At 37.3% G+C, this 17,657-nt stretch overlaps 1 protein-coding gene across 5 annotated transcripts in view; it reads right to left on the reverse strand.

Annotated features, from left to right (window-relative positions):
- TMEM87A (transmembrane protein 87A) overlaps window positions 1-17,657 on the reverse strand; it is a gene marked incomplete at both ends in the record, with an annotated part of 41,294 nt that overhangs the window by 4,177 nt on the left and 19,460 nt on the right. The window contains 11 exons of one of the 5 annotated variants that reach the window (XM_084239727.1): window positions 4,119-4,171; window positions 4,830-4,891; window positions 5,590-5,663; window positions 8,720-8,823; window positions 9,524-9,582; window positions 10,556-10,653; window positions 12,381-12,460; window positions 13,831-13,924; window positions 14,991-15,090; window positions 16,373-16,556; window positions 17,533-17,594. In XM_084239727.1, the coding sequence (XP_084095853.1) occupies window positions 4,119-4,171; window positions 4,830-4,891; window positions 5,590-5,663; window positions 8,720-8,823; window positions 9,524-9,582; window positions 10,556-10,653; window positions 12,381-12,460; window positions 13,831-13,924; window positions 14,991-15,090; window positions 16,373-16,556; window positions 17,533-17,594 (970 nt within the window). Of the gene's footprint in view, window positions 1-4,118; window positions 4,175-4,829; window positions 4,892-5,589; window positions 5,664-8,719; window positions 8,824-9,523; window positions 9,583-10,555; window positions 10,654-12,380; window positions 12,461-13,004; window positions 13,088-13,830; window positions 13,925-14,990; window positions 15,091-16,372; window positions 16,557-17,532; window positions 17,610-17,657 lie in introns of all 5 variants that reach the window. The other 4 variants (XM_084239725.1, XM_084239726.1, XM_084239724.1 and 1 more) reach the window with 4 other exon arrangements.

Raw genomic sequence — 17,657 nt, forward strand, 5'->3', positions numbered from 1 at the left:
AAATATATCAGACAACTGTTGTCCTCTCTGAAAACAGACATCAGAGAAAACACATACGTAGTGGGAGACTTCAACACACCACTATCAACAATGGATAGATCAACAAGACAAAAAATAAGTAAAGAAACCAAAGCTCTAAATAAGGACCTAGAGCAATTGGGCTTAACAGACATCTATAGAACACTAAACCCCAAAAAAACGGAGTACACATTTTTCTCAAGCGCACACGGATCATTCTCCAGGATCGATCACATACTGGGGCACAAGACAAACATCAACAGATACACCAAGATTGAAATCATATCAACCATCTTTTCTGACCATGAAGGCATCAAACTAGAAATAAACCATAAAAAGAAGGCAAGGAACTTTCCTACCTCATGGAGATTAAAAACCACACTACTGGAAGACCACTGGACTAATGAGGAGATCAAAGAGGAAATTAAAAAATTTTTTGAATTGAACGACAAGGAGGACACCAATATCCTAAATGTATGGGATGCAGCAAAAGCAGTAATAAGAGGAAAATATATAGCAATAGAAGCTCACATCAAGAAACAAGAAAGAACTCAAAGAAACAACCTAATCTCGAAGCTCAAAGATCTAGAAAAAGAACAACAAAAAAACCCCAAAACCAGTAGAAGAAAAGAAATAATAAAAACCAAAGCAGAAATAAATGAAATTGAAACTAAAAAAACAATCCAAAAGATCAATGAAACCAAGAGCTGGTTCTTTGAAAAAAATCAATAAAATAGACAAACCCCTAGCCAGGCTCACAAAGGAAAAAAGGGAGAAAGCACAAATAAACAGGATCATCAATGAAAGAGGAGAAATCACAACGGACACAGCAGAAATCAAAAGAATAATCAGTAACTACTATGAACAGTTATATGGAAACAAGTTTAACAATCTAGAGGAGATGGACAAATTCCTACAACTCTACAATCACCCAAAGCTAGATAAAGAAGAAATAGAACACCTAAACAGACCAATTACAATTAGCGAAATTGAAATGGTAATCAAAAACCTCCCCAAAAACAAGAGCCCAGGACCTGATGGATTTACAAATGAATTCTACCAAACATTCAGAGACGAATTAGTGCCTATCCTTCACAAACTCTTCCAAAAAATTGAGAAGGAAGGGACAATACCAAACACGTTCTATGAAGCCAACATTACACTAATACCAAAACCGAACAAGGACAACACAAAAAAGGAAAACTACAGGCCAATCTCCCTAATGAACACTGATGCAAAAATCCTCAATAAAATTTTAGCCATCAGAATCCAACAATGTATCCATAAGATAATTCACCACGACCAAGTAGGATTCATTCCAGGGGCACAAGGATGGTTTAACATCCGAAAATCAATCAACGTTATCCAACACATCAACAAAAAGAAATATAAAAACCATATGATAATATCAATAGATGCTGAGAAAGCTTTCGACAAAGTGCAACACCCATTCATGATAAAAGCCCTTGAAATTCTTGGGATACAAGGAACATACCTCAACATCATAAAGGCCATCTATGACAAGCCAACAGCCAGTATCATTCTCAATGGTGAAAAGCTGAAAGCAATTCCATTAAGATCTGGAACAAGACAAGGATGTCCACTCTCACCACTGCTTTTCAATATAATACTGGAAGTCCTAGCCAGGGCAATAAGACAAGAGAAAGACATCCAAGGAATCCAAATAGGAAAAGAAGAAGTCAAACTATCACTATTTGCAGACGATATGATATTATACATAGAGAACCCCAAAAACTCCACAGAAAAGCTAATTCAACTCATCAATCAGTTCAGTAAAGTGGCAGGATACAAAATCAACACGCAAAAGTCAGTAGCCTTCCTATACACAAACAATAAATCTGAAGAAGAAGAAATCAAAAAAACCATCCCTTTTGTTATTGAAACAAAAAAAATCAAATATTTGGGAATAAATCTAACAAAAGAGGTAAAGGACCTATACAAAGAAAACTATAAAACACTATTAAAAGAAATAGAAGAAGACACAAAGAAATGGAGAGACATCCCCTGCTCGTGGATTGGAAGAATAAACATTATTAAAATGGCCATCCTTCCAAAAGCAATATACAGATTCAATGCGATTCCAATCAAAATTTCAATGTCATTCTTCAAAGAAATAGAACAATTATTGATGAAATTCATATGGAATCACAAAAAACCCCGAATAGCCAAAGCTCTCCTGAAAAAAAAAGAAGGGAATGGAGGCATTACACTCCCAGACTTCAAACTATACTACAAAGCCATAATCATAAAAACTGCATGGTATTGGAACAAGAACAGACATACAGACCAATGGAATCGAATAGAAAATCCAGAAATAAACCCACAGATTTATGGTCAACTAATCTTTGACAAAGGAGCAAAGACTATGCATTGGAGCAAAGAAAGTTTGTTCAATAAATGGTGCTGGGAAAACTGGGTCGCTACATGCAAAAGAATGAAGCTTGACCACTACCTCACACCATACACAAAAATCAACTCAAAATGGATTAAAGAACTAGACATAAGACCTGAAACCATAAAATATATAGAAGGAAATATAGGCGAAACACTACATGATTTGCACATCAAAGACATCTTTACAAACACATCACCCAAAGCAGTGATAGTGAAGGCAAAGATAAACAGCTGGGACTACATCAAATTAAAGAGCTTCTGCAAAGCAAAAGAGACAATAACAAAAACAAAGAGAAACCCCACCAACTGGGAGAACATTTTTGCACCCAACACTAATGATAAAGGACTGATCACAGAAATCTGCAAAGAGCTGATGAGACTCAACAACAACAAAGAAAATAATCCAGTCAAAAAATGGGCAGAAGAGCTAAAAAGAAACTTCTCTGAAGAGGAAATGCAAATGGCCAACAGGCATATGAAAAAATGTTCAACATCACTTGTCATCAGGGAAATGCAAATCAAAACTACCATGAGATACCATCTTACACCAGTGAGAATGGCACATATTAAAAAAACTAGCAACAACAAATGCTGGCGAGGGTGTGGAGAAAAAGGAACTCTTCTACACTGTTGGTGGGAGTGCAAACTGGTCCAACCACTGTGGAAAGCTGTATGGAGATTTCTGGACCTACTAAACATAGAGCTTCCATATGATCCAGCAATTCCACTCCTAGGTATTTACCCAAAGGACACAGAAACATCAATTCCAAAGAACACCTGCACCCCTATGTTTATAGCAGCACTGTTTACAATAGCTAAGCTTTGGAAACAACCCAAATGCCCAAAAATAGATGACTGGATCAAGAAGATGTGGTACATATATACCATGGAATATTACTCAGCATTCAAAAAAGATAAACACATGCCATTTGCAGCAACATGGATGGCGCTGGAAGGGATCATGCTCAGCGAAATAAGCCAAAAAGAAAAAGAAAAATACCGGATGGTCTCACTCATAGCAGGAATCTAGAAAACTTAAATAAGGGACCAGGAAAATGAATAACTATAAGAAAGTGAAAATCAAAATCAACAAAACTATGAACCAGAGACACTTTTAGGTGGGCGGGGGCTGGAGGGGAGGGATTGGGGTCAGAATGGGGGGGCTGCAATTGTATGGGGAATATAACAATAAAATTTATTATTAAAAAAAAAAAAAGAAAAAGAAAATGCAAAAATTAATTTAAGAGTCACTGAATTTCAGTAGATCGCCTGTTCTGCTCCCCACTCTGTCTCTGGTGAATCCTCTCACTCCCCCCTCCCCCACCTCTGGCAAAACACATTCTGCATTGTAATGGGACCAATGTTTAATTGAAAATGTAAAGTCATAAGGAATTAAAAAATGCCAAAAGGAATACCCTATCCCATTGATTTTAGGAAGACCTACAGCTAAATGTTTTCAAGCAGAAATGTCATCTGAATGAGTAACTCTTGATTACTTTTGCTTGTATACATTCTCAATCTTTAAATATCTTTTAAACATTTGGTATTCTTTTAAGTAATCTTTTACTTCTAAAAAGTTAACTACAAGCATTCTTATTAGTATGCTCTTTAGCTCATTCAATTAAAACAATAATGTAACACTAAATTTGAAATAGGATTCCTGAAGTAAAGATTCAAAAACTTACACATCTGTCACAGAAGAAGGTACATTCTCTTCTACCCACTTCAAATCATCTTCCGGCTGGGAACATACAAATACTAGCTGTTACTAAAATACACCAAATAATACATCTCTAGTAAGCATCTGAAGAAGTCTCAAAATCTTTTAAATTGGTCTTTGTCACTCTGAAGCACTATATACACCAAACAACTGGGATTGCTAACAAGAAAAGTCAAATAATTCAAAAAATTATATAGCCAAAATATAAACTAATGCCCTACACCCTTAAAACCTTTCTTCTCAATGGCCTAATACCCAGAGTTTGCTTCATGTAAGCTTTGATCCTTAAAATTGAGTTAAGTTCTAAAGTCCTTAATGTAAATGAATTTACAGTTCTTAAATATAGAGACTGAAAAAAAATCTCAGTCTTTACCAGGAAAAAAAACCTTAGGTTATTCATGGGACTATGACTTCACTAATGAAAATAAAAGGAATCATCAGACTAATCTGGTAGGTTTTTAGGACATAGTAGCAAACCACTCAGTTAAAGATTACTGGTCCTAGACAGGATCACTTGCTATTTTAAAAACGTAAATACAGCATATATTAAAAGGTTCATACAGCATGCCTAATCACAGCATGTGAAAAGAGAGTCAGTAAGGCCTACACATATAACTGCTGCGCTTCCCCAAGGGCTGAAGGATAGGGCCAACAGGAAAGGAGAAGTCACACTTACTGCTTTGTTTACTTTACTATTTCCATTTGGTTCTTGTTTGGTACTTCTCATTTTCATTCCTTCTGTAGAAGAAAAAATAAAAGTAGATTGGTTAGCCAGGTGAGTGGGGTATTTCTACTGACTGCAAAAATGAATTCAGAGCTTTAAGCTTAGTGACAATGAATTATAAAACAGATAATTCTCCATCATTACAATCATGCTCGGGAGTTCAAAGTCATACTTTCAGCTCATCTCCAGCAAACAAACTGGACATTCAATGTGTAATTGTTTACTGAATTTACCATGGCTCCATCTCAAGATTCATGCCCTTATTTTCACTTCCCCCTAACTTCACTACACACCAGATTAAGAAATAATATGGTCCTAAAATAACAAACATGTACTTATATCAAAGTATTCTGATTTTAGTATTGTAAATATTACCCTTGTTTTACTCTATTTCTGAAAACCAGGAATGAATATTTAAAACACAAATAAGGGGCCTCCCCTAGTGGCGCAGGCCAGTCTCTGCAGCACGAGTTCAATCCCCAGCCAGGGAGCAACCCACATGGCACAGCAGACCTCTCCTGTCTTGCCCACTGCTCCCCTCAGCAGTGTATATCAGTAGTAGATGATCTACCTGTTCTGCTCCCCACTCTGTCTCTCGTGAATCCTCTCACCCCCCACACCTCTGGCCTGTACCTCTGGCTCTTGTGTGCTTAAATAAATAAATCTTTGAAAAAAAAAAACCCCACAAATAAAAGGTAACTTTTATCACTACCAAAGCTTTCTTTAAGCATCGGTTCCTTCTGCTCATCCTCCTCCTCTTCCTCAGACAATGGTGAAAAGGCAAACCTGACAGAACAAAGTAGAACAGAAAGGCATAAAATCAGAAAACCATGAGAACTGCTCTCTGGATTTTACAGAACTAATTGTTGAACCTGCAATTATTTATAAAATCTTAATTAATAATAAAATGATTCTTTCCCTGCTCTCACTTGCCTATATTAACAAGGAAGAACTGGCAGTTGTTGTAATTTAAGACTCAGCTACATACAACCTTAGAGATGTTACTTATTCTCGCTGTGACGTTTCCTCACCTACAAATTGGCATAACAGAACATTACGTATAGATGTGTTTTGTGAAAAGTCATTTCAAATAAAGAGCTTAGAATAATACATAATACAGTAAGCACACAGTGCTCACTTACAAGCATGTGCACCACACAGGTAAGCAGATTATCATGTGACTTAAAACCTCAGCCCTCAAACTGGTAGTTAAGAAAGGATGTCCTGCAGCAGCCTCCTGCTCACCTGTGCCTGTGCAGGTGTGTCTCCTCACCACCTTTCTCCCTTTGCAAAGCAGCAGAGGCAGCTCTCCTCTCAAGGCTGCCTGCCTGTGAGGTCTCTCTTTTAATAAACCTGTCCCTTTCAGGGGCAGCTCCTACTGCCCGCTTGTGTCTGAGCAAGTGTCCTTTACTTTCCTTGCCTTTTCATAATAAACCTGCCCTTCTGAATATTAAAAAAAAAAAAGGCAAAAAGAAATGATGTCTTGATTGTTGGGAGCCTGCTGCCCGAAAGGGAGCTGGAGTTTTTGGAGAGTACCTGTGTACTCTGCATACGGAGTTCCAGGACATTAGAAGTTCTTTTTGCAGAACTTCTTCCCAGAACTGACTCCTGTTCTCTGAGAATGTGCCGGCTTGTGAGCATGTTCCCTACTAAGCAGGAAAACTTGTTTTCAGCAGTAATTACTAATCTGTATAAGCAAAAACACAATTGCGTGCTATTTTCTTGTTCCTTTGTTCATATCTGTAATAAAAGCTTGGGCTGGGAGAGTGAAAGGCAGAGCTGCTCTCGATGGCTCTCCCCAGCCTCCCCCCATTGCAAATTCATTTAGACTCCTCTAATTCATTAGAGTCTTCATTAATGGCAGAGAACTTCATCGGCTGTCCTGTCAGGGGCACCTGATCTTCTGAGTTGTAATTCACTTAAAATCTCAGTTTCCCAGTGAAGAGCTGAGAAGATGAAGGTATTGGATACAACTCAGGTATCTTTCCTTTACTTCTAATAGATTCAAAAAAGCAACTGCTCAACAGTTAATCCCTAGAACACTTTCATTTTGAACTCGATCCGTATTTTCCATTTTCCTGTTCCCTATTATTTTCTTTCATTTTTTTAAATAACCAGAAGGATATTTAAAAGACAAAGTCTTTATAAACCAGGAAAAATACAGAACATCTGTAACCTGTTAGAGGGTTAACAAAAATTCACAGTAACTATCAAAGCAAAAGATGATAGCTGCTGGGGCCTCCCTGGTGGCACAGGGGTTAAAGACAGTGCTATCAAGCTATCTCCAGCCACTGCAGCACTAGTTCAATCCCCTGCTGGCCAGGGAGCTACCCACATGGCACAACAGACCTCTCCTGCCTCGCCTGCTGCTCCCTTCAGCAGTGTGTATTTGCCTGCTCTGCTCCTCAGTCTCTTCTGGTGAATCCTCTCACCCCCCACACCTCTGACTTACACCCCAGTTCTTGTATGCATAAATAAATAAATCTTTTAAAAAAAAAAAAAGACAGATGACAGTTAAAAAGCCATTTACTTGAAAGTCAGAATAAGATGAGAAGGCACATTCTCACTGTATTATGCAGGAAGGCCTGACCAACTCATTCTGAATCAAAAATGAGACAGAAGATTATAAGGAAAAAAAGAAATAACACTGTTATTGATTTAAGTAATAGCAATCTAATGAAGAAAACCTAGGAATTTTCAGAAGATATTGTAGGAGAGTTAATAGATATGATAAAAAATAAAATGTACGCCTGAATGAGCAAAGGAAGACTGTATCTGAACAGAGAGTAAAATGTGAAAGGGTATATATCATGTTAGGTTTTTAACACTGGAGTTTCAAAGAGTGGGCATCATGTTTTAAAAGAGGAGAGAGAGAAAGCCAAAAGGGTTAAAGCAAAAATTTTAAAAAGACTGAAGGGAAATTTGTATAAATAAGCAGAGCTAGAAGTGAGCAGCAAATCTACAGACTGATATAAAGGAAGGTCACCAGAATGTCTAGGTTCTTTCTGAACAGTGTGATTTCATATTTCCTCTATTCTCTTTGACATCCTTTCTCGACTTTTTAAACTTTTTTTTTTTTTTAAAGGAATTCAAATACTAAGTGAAAAGACAAGGTTATTTTCATGGAGTAAAAAGATGTCATTTATTTTTTCTTCCTAAAGCTTTTATTGGTATGTCTCACTATAAAATTAGCTGTTTGGTTATGCCATCTACTCTTTTCCTTCATCAGTGGTATGCTGCATACTATAAGCTCTTACCTATCTAAATGCAAAAGGGAATAGAGGGAGAAGAGAAAATAAAGACAGGCATATTCACAAAATAAAGAAGCCAATTTTTAAGTAAAAATTGCCTATAATTGGACAAAGCAAATTCACATATGGGTTTTTAATTCTGAAGTCAGTCACATAAGCCTTCATTTCCTCTATATTATTCAAAGTCAGTTGGGCTACTCACTACAGAAATTGTTCTTTCCTTCTGGAAACCAGGCAGTAAGACCCTCATTACAAGTGTCATTACCTTCCTCCTTTATTAACCCATATAAATATTTATATTATCAGATGTCAGAACTAAAAGGGGCATCCTACCAAATGGCTCAATTCCCCCTCAACATATGTAGAGGAAACCAAGGCTCAGAGAGGTGGGGGCTCAGAGGGGGTGGGGGGGAGGATGCCAAAAATCATAATGCAAATTAATAGAAGAGTGGAGCTATAGGAACCCAATTCTCCTGCTTGCAGACCCAGGGAGTGTTCCTTCCACTATCTGAAAGAACCCTCCACTGTCACCCACTGAACCAACCCGGAACTATGACAAGGCCATTCAATGTAAATAAAGTGTCTAAGAACCTCTGGTTGTTTGCAGATGGTCTCCAGAGAACCATGATGACAAAGAGGATCATGGAGAAGAGCAACCTCCAGATGGCGTCGTCCACCCACAGCTCCCGCCAATCCTAGCAAAAGGGGGAAAAAGTATATTTATATGCATTATCTTAACCATTTGTTCACATAAAATGCACAGAACATAAAGCTCCTGGCATAGAACAAGAATCATTTACTCATTCAACTTATGTTTACTAACAACCTACTATGTGCTAGTAGGCACTATGCTAAGGGCTGAGGATACAAATTGAAGGAACAGTTTCTTCCCTTGTAGTAGTCACTGTTACACAATAAAGAAAAGGCACCAACTGCATGAAGCACTTGACAATGCTTCATTATACTGAGAATCTTTAGGGAAGCATTTTTACATACAATAAGAAAAAGTAACTTTAGGTTGTTAAAAGAGCATTAGCCATCTCTCCAAAGAAATTCTATTGGCCAGTCTTTGGGCTCTGCTCCTAGGAGTTCGCTTCTATTCAGTTAGTATCCACACATACTTAATGATTAGAACTCTGGATTTCTTATTCAAGAATTTTCAGTTAAGGCAAGATTGGGTTTTGACAGCTTGTAGTTAGAAAATTCTCTCCCACTACTGGGATAGTCAGATCCTTCTCCCCCACAAAACAGAACAAAACTCGCCCTATCATATCAAGCACTTTGTTAATATGGAACACTGAGGAGGAGGCCAACATTCTGATCTTCAAGGGGGAGACCATTAATTGTGTTTAAGATAGTTCACTGTGTTCAAAAATGCATGTGATTATAACTCACCGACTGACAAGTTACTATCCTGAACTTCATGGTTGTCCAGATGATAAACACAATAGATGCTAACAAGAAATGGAAAAGCTGATGTTGGTTTACATCCCCATGATGTTAGTTTACATCCCCAGTTACATTCTCCAGTTCTGGTGAAGTAGAAGCCCACATAGGCCTAACCCTCAACACATGACAATCATTTCCCAGTAGTTATTTTAACAAATTTATTCAATAAAAATTTACTTAACAATTTACAGTAAGCAAAGTCCATGGTAAGTACTCTTGTCAAGTCTGTATTTATGGTTTTATTTAACATCTGGCTACTTCAGTAACCCTCAGAAAAGAAGGTGCTAGAAATATGGCTTTTTCTAGTATTATCAACAATATAGTTTTTCCCTTCCTTTATCCTGAGTATAGTAATACTAATTTTTTTGGGGGGGAGGGGGGGAAGGGCCTGCTCAGATGAGAAAAAAGGATGATAAAATGACTGAAACACAAACAGAGACATTGGTTCCAATCACAGGCCAGACCTATTATCCGTTACAAGGGCCAAAGATGCAGGTAAGCTAACCTAGCTTGCTAGCTTGCTAAGGTTTACCTAATGTCTATATTTCAGACATGCTTAGTGACATATGTAAAAACAATCTAACAGCAAGGTATTTTGATCTAAATTTTTATAATTACTTAAACTAAATATACAAGTATTAATGCCTTCTAAAATTAGGAATCTAAATGCAATATGGGCACTCTAACTTGCCTCAAGGAAAAAAAATGCCACAACAAAGGAATGGAGACAAGAAATACTGAGTTGAAATTATATGTAGCTGACTTTCAGTTATTATGCATAAAATAAGTGGTTCTCCATTATTTTCTTGAGCCACAGATTCCCTCGGAGAATTTGACAAAAGCTAAAGACCCCTTCCCAAAGAGAAATGCACAAAATTTTTCTATCTAATTTTAAAGAGTTCACCTATGGCATATCAGATTATATATCTGTTCTAGAAGGACTGCATTTAAACAGCAGGAAGAAATTCCCCGACTTACCTGCCACTGCCAAGATAAGTGTGTTGGTGAAATGTCGGTACAAAGAGAGTTTTACAATGTTTCTCCGAAGTTTTAATAGCTTCATTGTTTGAGTCAGGCTGATAAATATGTGTTTGCAAGTCAAGGAAATCAACATTCAGAAAAAAAACCCAAGTAGTAAATTAACGCTCAGTTTTCTCTGAGTGTGATCTGGGGTCATACTGATAGAGCCACAGATCCCAGAAGCCTTACCGTTCTTTTATTTCCAATCTCACAAATACCGCAATCCTCCCAATGATTAATAAGAAAGTCTTCTCTTTCAATGAGACATTGAAGAGAAGACAGAACCAGGATAAAGCAAGAATATAAAAAATGGGAAAAACACAAAAAAAGAGTGAAAATATCAAAGAGAAATGAAGACAGCAAGAAGCTTTATAGAGAATGAAGATGACAAAAGTAATGACAAAATGAAGAAAAGGAAATGAAAATGAGTAACAGGCAGGGGAACAAGAGCCAGCATCATCATCTCTTTTTCTTTAAGGTAGGTGGCTCTGTTCTCACTGACCCAGCTAAATCAGTCTAAGGTCATAAATACACTCAGGCCTGCAACTTTCCTTAAGTTCTACACTCAGTGCACTCGTGCCATGTTATGGTATCCACCAAGATAGCTGCCTGAGCTCCCCCGAATTAAAAGGCCATAATCATGAATTACAATTGGCTGAGAATCCCAAGCAGTTAGGCTCTCAAAACAGTGATTCTCCATTGGCAGAACATTATTCCCTAGTAGAAATTACCATAGGAAGACAGAAGGGGAACTCATGTCTACTAAAGATGGTCTCTGCTCTCATATCCAACTTTCAGGATGAGCTGATTTGCAGGTAAGTAAGGTGGATCTCGGTCTACCCTTTGACAGAGCTTAGTTACTAGCTAGTCACTTGGTTATTGTCCTGTGTGGTCCAGTCTCCCCTTCTTTTCTATTCCTCCCAACATTCAGAGAGTCACAAAAGTGCATTTGAAAGATACTAACCTAGTATCTTTTGGTCATTTGGACTCAGGACACTGCAAACATTTTTGCTATGTGTCAATCCACTCAAATTCACAAAATTACAGTTTTGTTCATATTCCACTTTTTATAAGAACCCCACAATCAAAACAGTAATTTTGCATATTTGCATTGTACATAGGACCAGATATACAAAAACCAAAACAAATTCAAAATAACATCCTAAAGGTCCAAAACGTGAATCCTTCAACAGGTCAAGTTCTTAATAAATAAATTTTAATTTTAAGAAGCAGAAGGAAACAGATTACTGAAATAGAAACTTGTTATCGGGTTGACTTTGGCTATAAATGAATCCGTAATTTCAAACAGTGGCAGTCTTCAGACATTTCTAAGTCACCTTTTGAATTAGGATACAAAACATGTAAGGGTTAAAGTCTACTAAACCTACATAGAATTTTAAGAACATCAACCAAGTTTTTCTATAGTTCCTGAAGCCACATTTAAGAATCAAAGTCTTTTCATAATTTTCAAAGTATTTAATAATTGCTGGTGCCTGAAAGGGACAGCAGAATCAGAGTAGTCAGTGATTCTAATACTAAGCAGGATGCACAAATAAGTCCAAAATCAAGGTGGAATGGTCATTAAAAAAAGCGAGAGGCTTTTCTCTTGTGCTCAATCCATAATCACCAACTTCAGATGTCTGTCTGAGCCCCGGTTGGACTACAAATACCCTATCCCCCAGACTAAAGAGTAATCAACAAAACTGGTAAAAATCCATTGCAGAAAGATCAATGGACACCCATGTCCAAGGGGAGAAAATGAACCGCCATCAAAGAAACCAATGAGAAGGATATCCACCAGCACAGGGCAGTGTCTAGGAAAGCCAGGGGGATAAAGGCCAAGGAAGCAAGATCAGTCTGGGCCTGCTGACAAAGAAAAAGAGGTAGTAAAAAAGAGATGTCTAGAGAAGCACAGAGAAGAAACCACCACAGGATTCTGCATTTTTATAATCATCTGGAATGGTTTTGTATTTGAATTGATAGAAAATAAAAATGAGTAATGCTTGAAACCAATATTATTCTTCCCCTCTGACAAACCATCACATAGAATATACAGCTGTAAGCATTTCATACAAACTGTAGATTACAATCTCAATATAATAAAACATGCTGGTAACAAATAAGAGGTGACCACCAGGATTACAGAGCAAAGATCCATGGTAAGAAGTGACCACATCAAAAAAATCATGGTATAATAAGCCCCATCCCATCCCAACATTTCCTGTCGTTGTGATTTTTCACTACAAGTCTATAAAGACCCTCTCACTCTAAAATAAAATGTAAGGCAGGAATCTATCTTCAAAACTACGAGCTTCAAAACTTTCGCAAGTTTACACACACACACACACACACACACACACACACACGTTATTTATAAAGCCTAATTCCCCAATTAGCAGGATATTATTCAAAGGATATCCATAAAATAATACAGGCATCAATTGCTGAGAGGGCCAGGTTTACTATCAGAGTCAAGGGATAAGAAAAATACTATAGCAGCAGAAGAAAGAATTGACAGAGGGTTAAAGTTGCTAAAAGTCTAAGAAAATTACATAATGAATACAGTGTGGCTTAGAAAAACAAATTTGTATCAGTAAACGGTTTTACTTAAAGGACAGCTTACTGCAAAATTTACTGAACCAAATTTTCCTGAGGGCAAAGTTAAGTTTAAACCATTTACCACTTTGAAGCCAACAGGTTATTGTAGAGAGTAATTTTTTAAAAAATAATTACTGGAATAACCTAGGGAAGCCCATTTCACATTAACATAAATTTATCACTTACATCTCCATGCTTTCATTTCCTTCCCTGGCAATCATATAATTCTCAAAAATGATGTGATACTTAATCAGCTGTATTTTATGAAAGTCTTTGAAAGTCAAGTGCCTGTAAACTACTGTCACTTGAAAACAAAAATCAGACTAACCAGTAAGTGCATGATCACAATGTCTGCAACTACAAGAATGAGAGCCCACAGTCCAAGAGGCAGAACGAAATAAAAATCAACTTGGGGACAGGTGGGAAAGAATTCATTTCTAGTCACACATTAAATTTATAAAGTTCTGATAGAGTGAAAAGAAAAATGAACCATAAATACATTTTGAAAATCAGAATCCAGAGGTGACTTAGAGAAAACAGTAAAGAAGCCCACAGATAGTTCAAATTGACCCTCTCATGACAAAAAAACAGTATATCTGAACTGACCACAAAAACTAAGATTAGGTAATACTCACCCCAGTAACTCTGAGGACCCCTTCCATACCAGAGAACAAAAGATAAAGGGCACCTGCCACCACAACCTTGTGAAGAGTGACGCCAAGGCGAGGCCTAAAGCAGCAGCAAAGCAACAGTTTGAGTACAAAAGCGACAAACTCTAGAGAACCCAGGTAAAAGGAACTTGTGTTAACTTTTCAGGCCAACAACCTGACAGATAAACAAGACATACCTGATTCACCTGAGAATAAAAGATGCTTAGAGCTCCCTGACCTCCTGGGGATCTTAGCTTAAATGTCACTAAGTGAAGACTTTCTTAACCACTCTATATACCATTACAAACTTCACCTCCTGCCTAGCATTCTCTATACACTTTCCCAGCTTTCTCTGTTCCGTAGTACTTATCACTGACAGATTAATATTTTACTCACTTATTTTTCTGTTTCCTCCCTCCACAAATGTAAACTCCAAGTGTATTGTCTACTTCCTGTATCCCCAGGAAGCAGAACAATGCCTCATATATAAAACATACTCAAAATTTTTGTGACTAAAACATAATTTTTAGACTATTACAGCAAGATTGTTTGCCCTATTAAAAAATCTGTTTTGTGGGCCTCCCTGGTGGCGCAGCGGGTTGAGCACAGAGCTGTGAAGCTGTCTGCAGCCTCTGCAGCGCAGGTTCGATTCCCAGCCAGCCGGGGAGCTACCCACCTGGCACAGCAGACCTCTCCTGCCTCGCCCGCTACTCCCCTCGGCAGTGTATTTCAGTCAGTCTGCCTGTTCTGCTCCCCACTCTGTCTTTGGTGAATCCTCTCACCCTCCCACGCCTCTGGCCTGTACCCCAATTCTTGTATAAGTAAAAAAAAAAAAAAAAAAAAAAAAAAAAAACCTGATTTGCAAAAATACTTTGGAAGAGTTAAGTCCCTATAAATTCAATCTAAAAGTTTGGTGTTTCAACATCATTCACCACATTTTCAGTCAGACGCGTCTTGAGTTCTAAGTAGTGAAATGAAACACTAACATTATCCAACTTTTACAAATCTACAAAATTTCAGATACCTTTTACTTCAGAAATCACTCTTATATCAACTGTTTCCAAACTACTACACTGGGAACCTGCAAAACTGTTAATTTAATCAGCATTTTAAAGCACTCTCCGACACAGAAAGTTAATACTTACTTGACTATGCCATATCCCAGACTGACTATGATGACCAATGTTCGAGCCAATGAGCGTTTAACTGCTGAGAGCAGCTCTGCCAGGATGAGGGCTCCTTGGACTATTAGAAATAAGAAAGGGGGAAAGGGTGCTGTAATCTAGGTTTGGGAAAAGGCATGCCTCTAGAACCAGAATGTAGACTAACATGCTTCAGCGCAAACACTGATACTAATCTTACTAAACGAGAATAGCTCTTCTGCAATTCTGTAAGCACACAAGATGCTATCACTTATGACCTTACTCATTTGTACAGCAATCTGAGTGTAATCAATTACCTTTTCTTGTCACCTTCCACACGTCCCTAAAACCACAGCAGAATACCTCACCCTACACCGATAGTTATAGCATCTAGGGGATTTTTTTCTCTACTTTTTTTAAAATGGCGAAATATAGTTATACATAGAAAAACACAATACACACACACAGTTTTCAACTTATATGCACATCTACTTTTTTCAAGTCCTTTCAAAGACGAAAGTTCTTATTAGTATAGCTTATAATAGTTAATAATAATTCAATGGCCTGAGGAGAGAGAACTGTAGCTATGATAAAAAAACTTCTGTACAAAACAGTTACTGTCATTATCTAGTTGCCTTTCTAAACTATAAGCACCCTTTTATTTTACCAATTCTTAAATGCAAACCCCCAACATTTTTAACATCCTTAAAATCAAGTGTCTATTGCAATGCTATCTTACAACTAAATAGGCAGTATTTACTTTCTTATATGTAGATTAATAGTGATGCCTTATATGTAGGTTAATAATGATACCTTAAAAATCAATGACAGTTTAGATTCAGTAACTGTTATAATCTTCCTCAAACGGTCACTACTGTTATATATTCTTTTTTTTAAGATTTATTTTACTTATTTACGCATACAAGAGCTGGGGTGTAGGCTAGAGGTGTGGGGAAGTGGGTGAGAGGATTCACCAGAGACAGAGTGGGGAGCAGAGCAGGGCAGATCTACAAAAATATACTGCTAAGGAGCAGAGGGTGAGAGAAGAGAGGTCTGCTGTGCCATGTGGGTCAGCTCCCTAGTCAGGATCGAACTCATATTGCAGTGGCTGCTGCTAACTTCAGAGTGCTGAGACTTAACCCCTTGTGCCACGAGGAAAGCCCTGTATATTCTACTTTGTGAATATATTTCAGTAAAATTACTCTTAAATTACTAATCCCCTAGTTATAAGAATAAAAATGTAAGTCACAACCACAGTGACTGCTTTAGAAACTACTATAATTAACTGAAAAGTTAAATCTACTCAGTGACTGCTGACCTTAGGAAAATCGCCACATACACCTACCAGTCACTCAGACACTGGCAAATATTTTTTGGTTACGTACCAGATTCTCCTTTGTATCGAATATTCTGAAATTCTGCATAGAAGACAGCTTTTTCAAGCATCCCCAGGAAAATGACAGCACCGATCCAAAACTGAATTCTCAGGAGATCTCTCCAGTAGCAGGCAGACCATGCCAGCCACAGAACACCAAACAGGACATATACAATACACATAACCATGAAAAACTGTCATCCAAATGGGAAAGAGATGAAAAGGAGGATTAGGGGTCAAGAGACAATTTAGAATCAGTACATAGCCTTAACTACAAAAAAATAACATTATACCCCCATTTTAAAAATAATTTTTCTATTTCTTTGGAATTCAATACTAACATCAAAAATTATCTCCTCTAAAGCAGAGGAGACTGAGGACTTGTCATCAAAAGTAACTGTTATCCTGTATCAAAAGTTTTTTAAGCTCACATAAAAATATTATAAAAAGACAATACTATAGAGGAAAAAAAGCATGCCAGGGTTAGTATATATCAGAAGGGAATGAAATAATGACAAAGTGGGAAAACTAAAAAAAGAGAAATGAAGAAGAAAAAAAAGATCACAAAGGAAACTTGAAAATACATAAAGGAAATTCCCAGAAAGAAACTCACACACACTGAGAAGAAAGAAGTTTTGTCATTTAGTTACTTAAAGTATAGTCAGAAACTCTAAGGTTTTAAGAAGTGCCCCTCTTTGGATCCTAGAGAGAATGTGAGATGTGAAATGACCTTTGAGGTACTTTCTAACTCTAAAATCCAGGAGTCATTGATCTCTTCATTTTACAAATCAGAAAATGAGGCACAGAGGGGTTTGCTGACACTCCCAAGGTCACGTTCTGCTAGGAAGTACAGATCTACAAACAGTATTTTCTGGACTACACAGAAACAATTCTTTAAAAAAAGAGTATTATCACAACACATAGGCAATCTTTTAAGTTAAATTGATCTAATGTTGAGGTTAAAGAATATGATTTCCAAAATCAACAAACAACTATAAACCAGAGACACACTCTGGGGGAGGGGTGGGGGTGAGGGTGAGGGAGGAAAGATTAGGGTCAAAATAAGAGGGGTGGGTACTGTATGGGGAATATAACCAAGATGAAAATGCATACATTGTGTAAAAATGAAAAATGATGTAAAAAATATTTAAAAAATATGATTTCACTTACAATCATCAATGGATACTCTTCAAGCGTGAGGTATTCATAGGGACCCTTTACTTCAACAGTCACTGAGAAAACACAGTCCTCAGAATTAATGTAAGGATGCAGAAATTAACTAAAACATTGTCTGA

Source organism: Talpa europaea (genome assembly GCF_964194135.1).
Source record: "Talpa europaea genome assembly, chromosome: 8".
Classification (NCBI taxonomy): domain Eukaryota; kingdom Metazoa; phylum Chordata; class Mammalia; order Eulipotyphla; family Talpidae; genus Talpa; species Talpa europaea.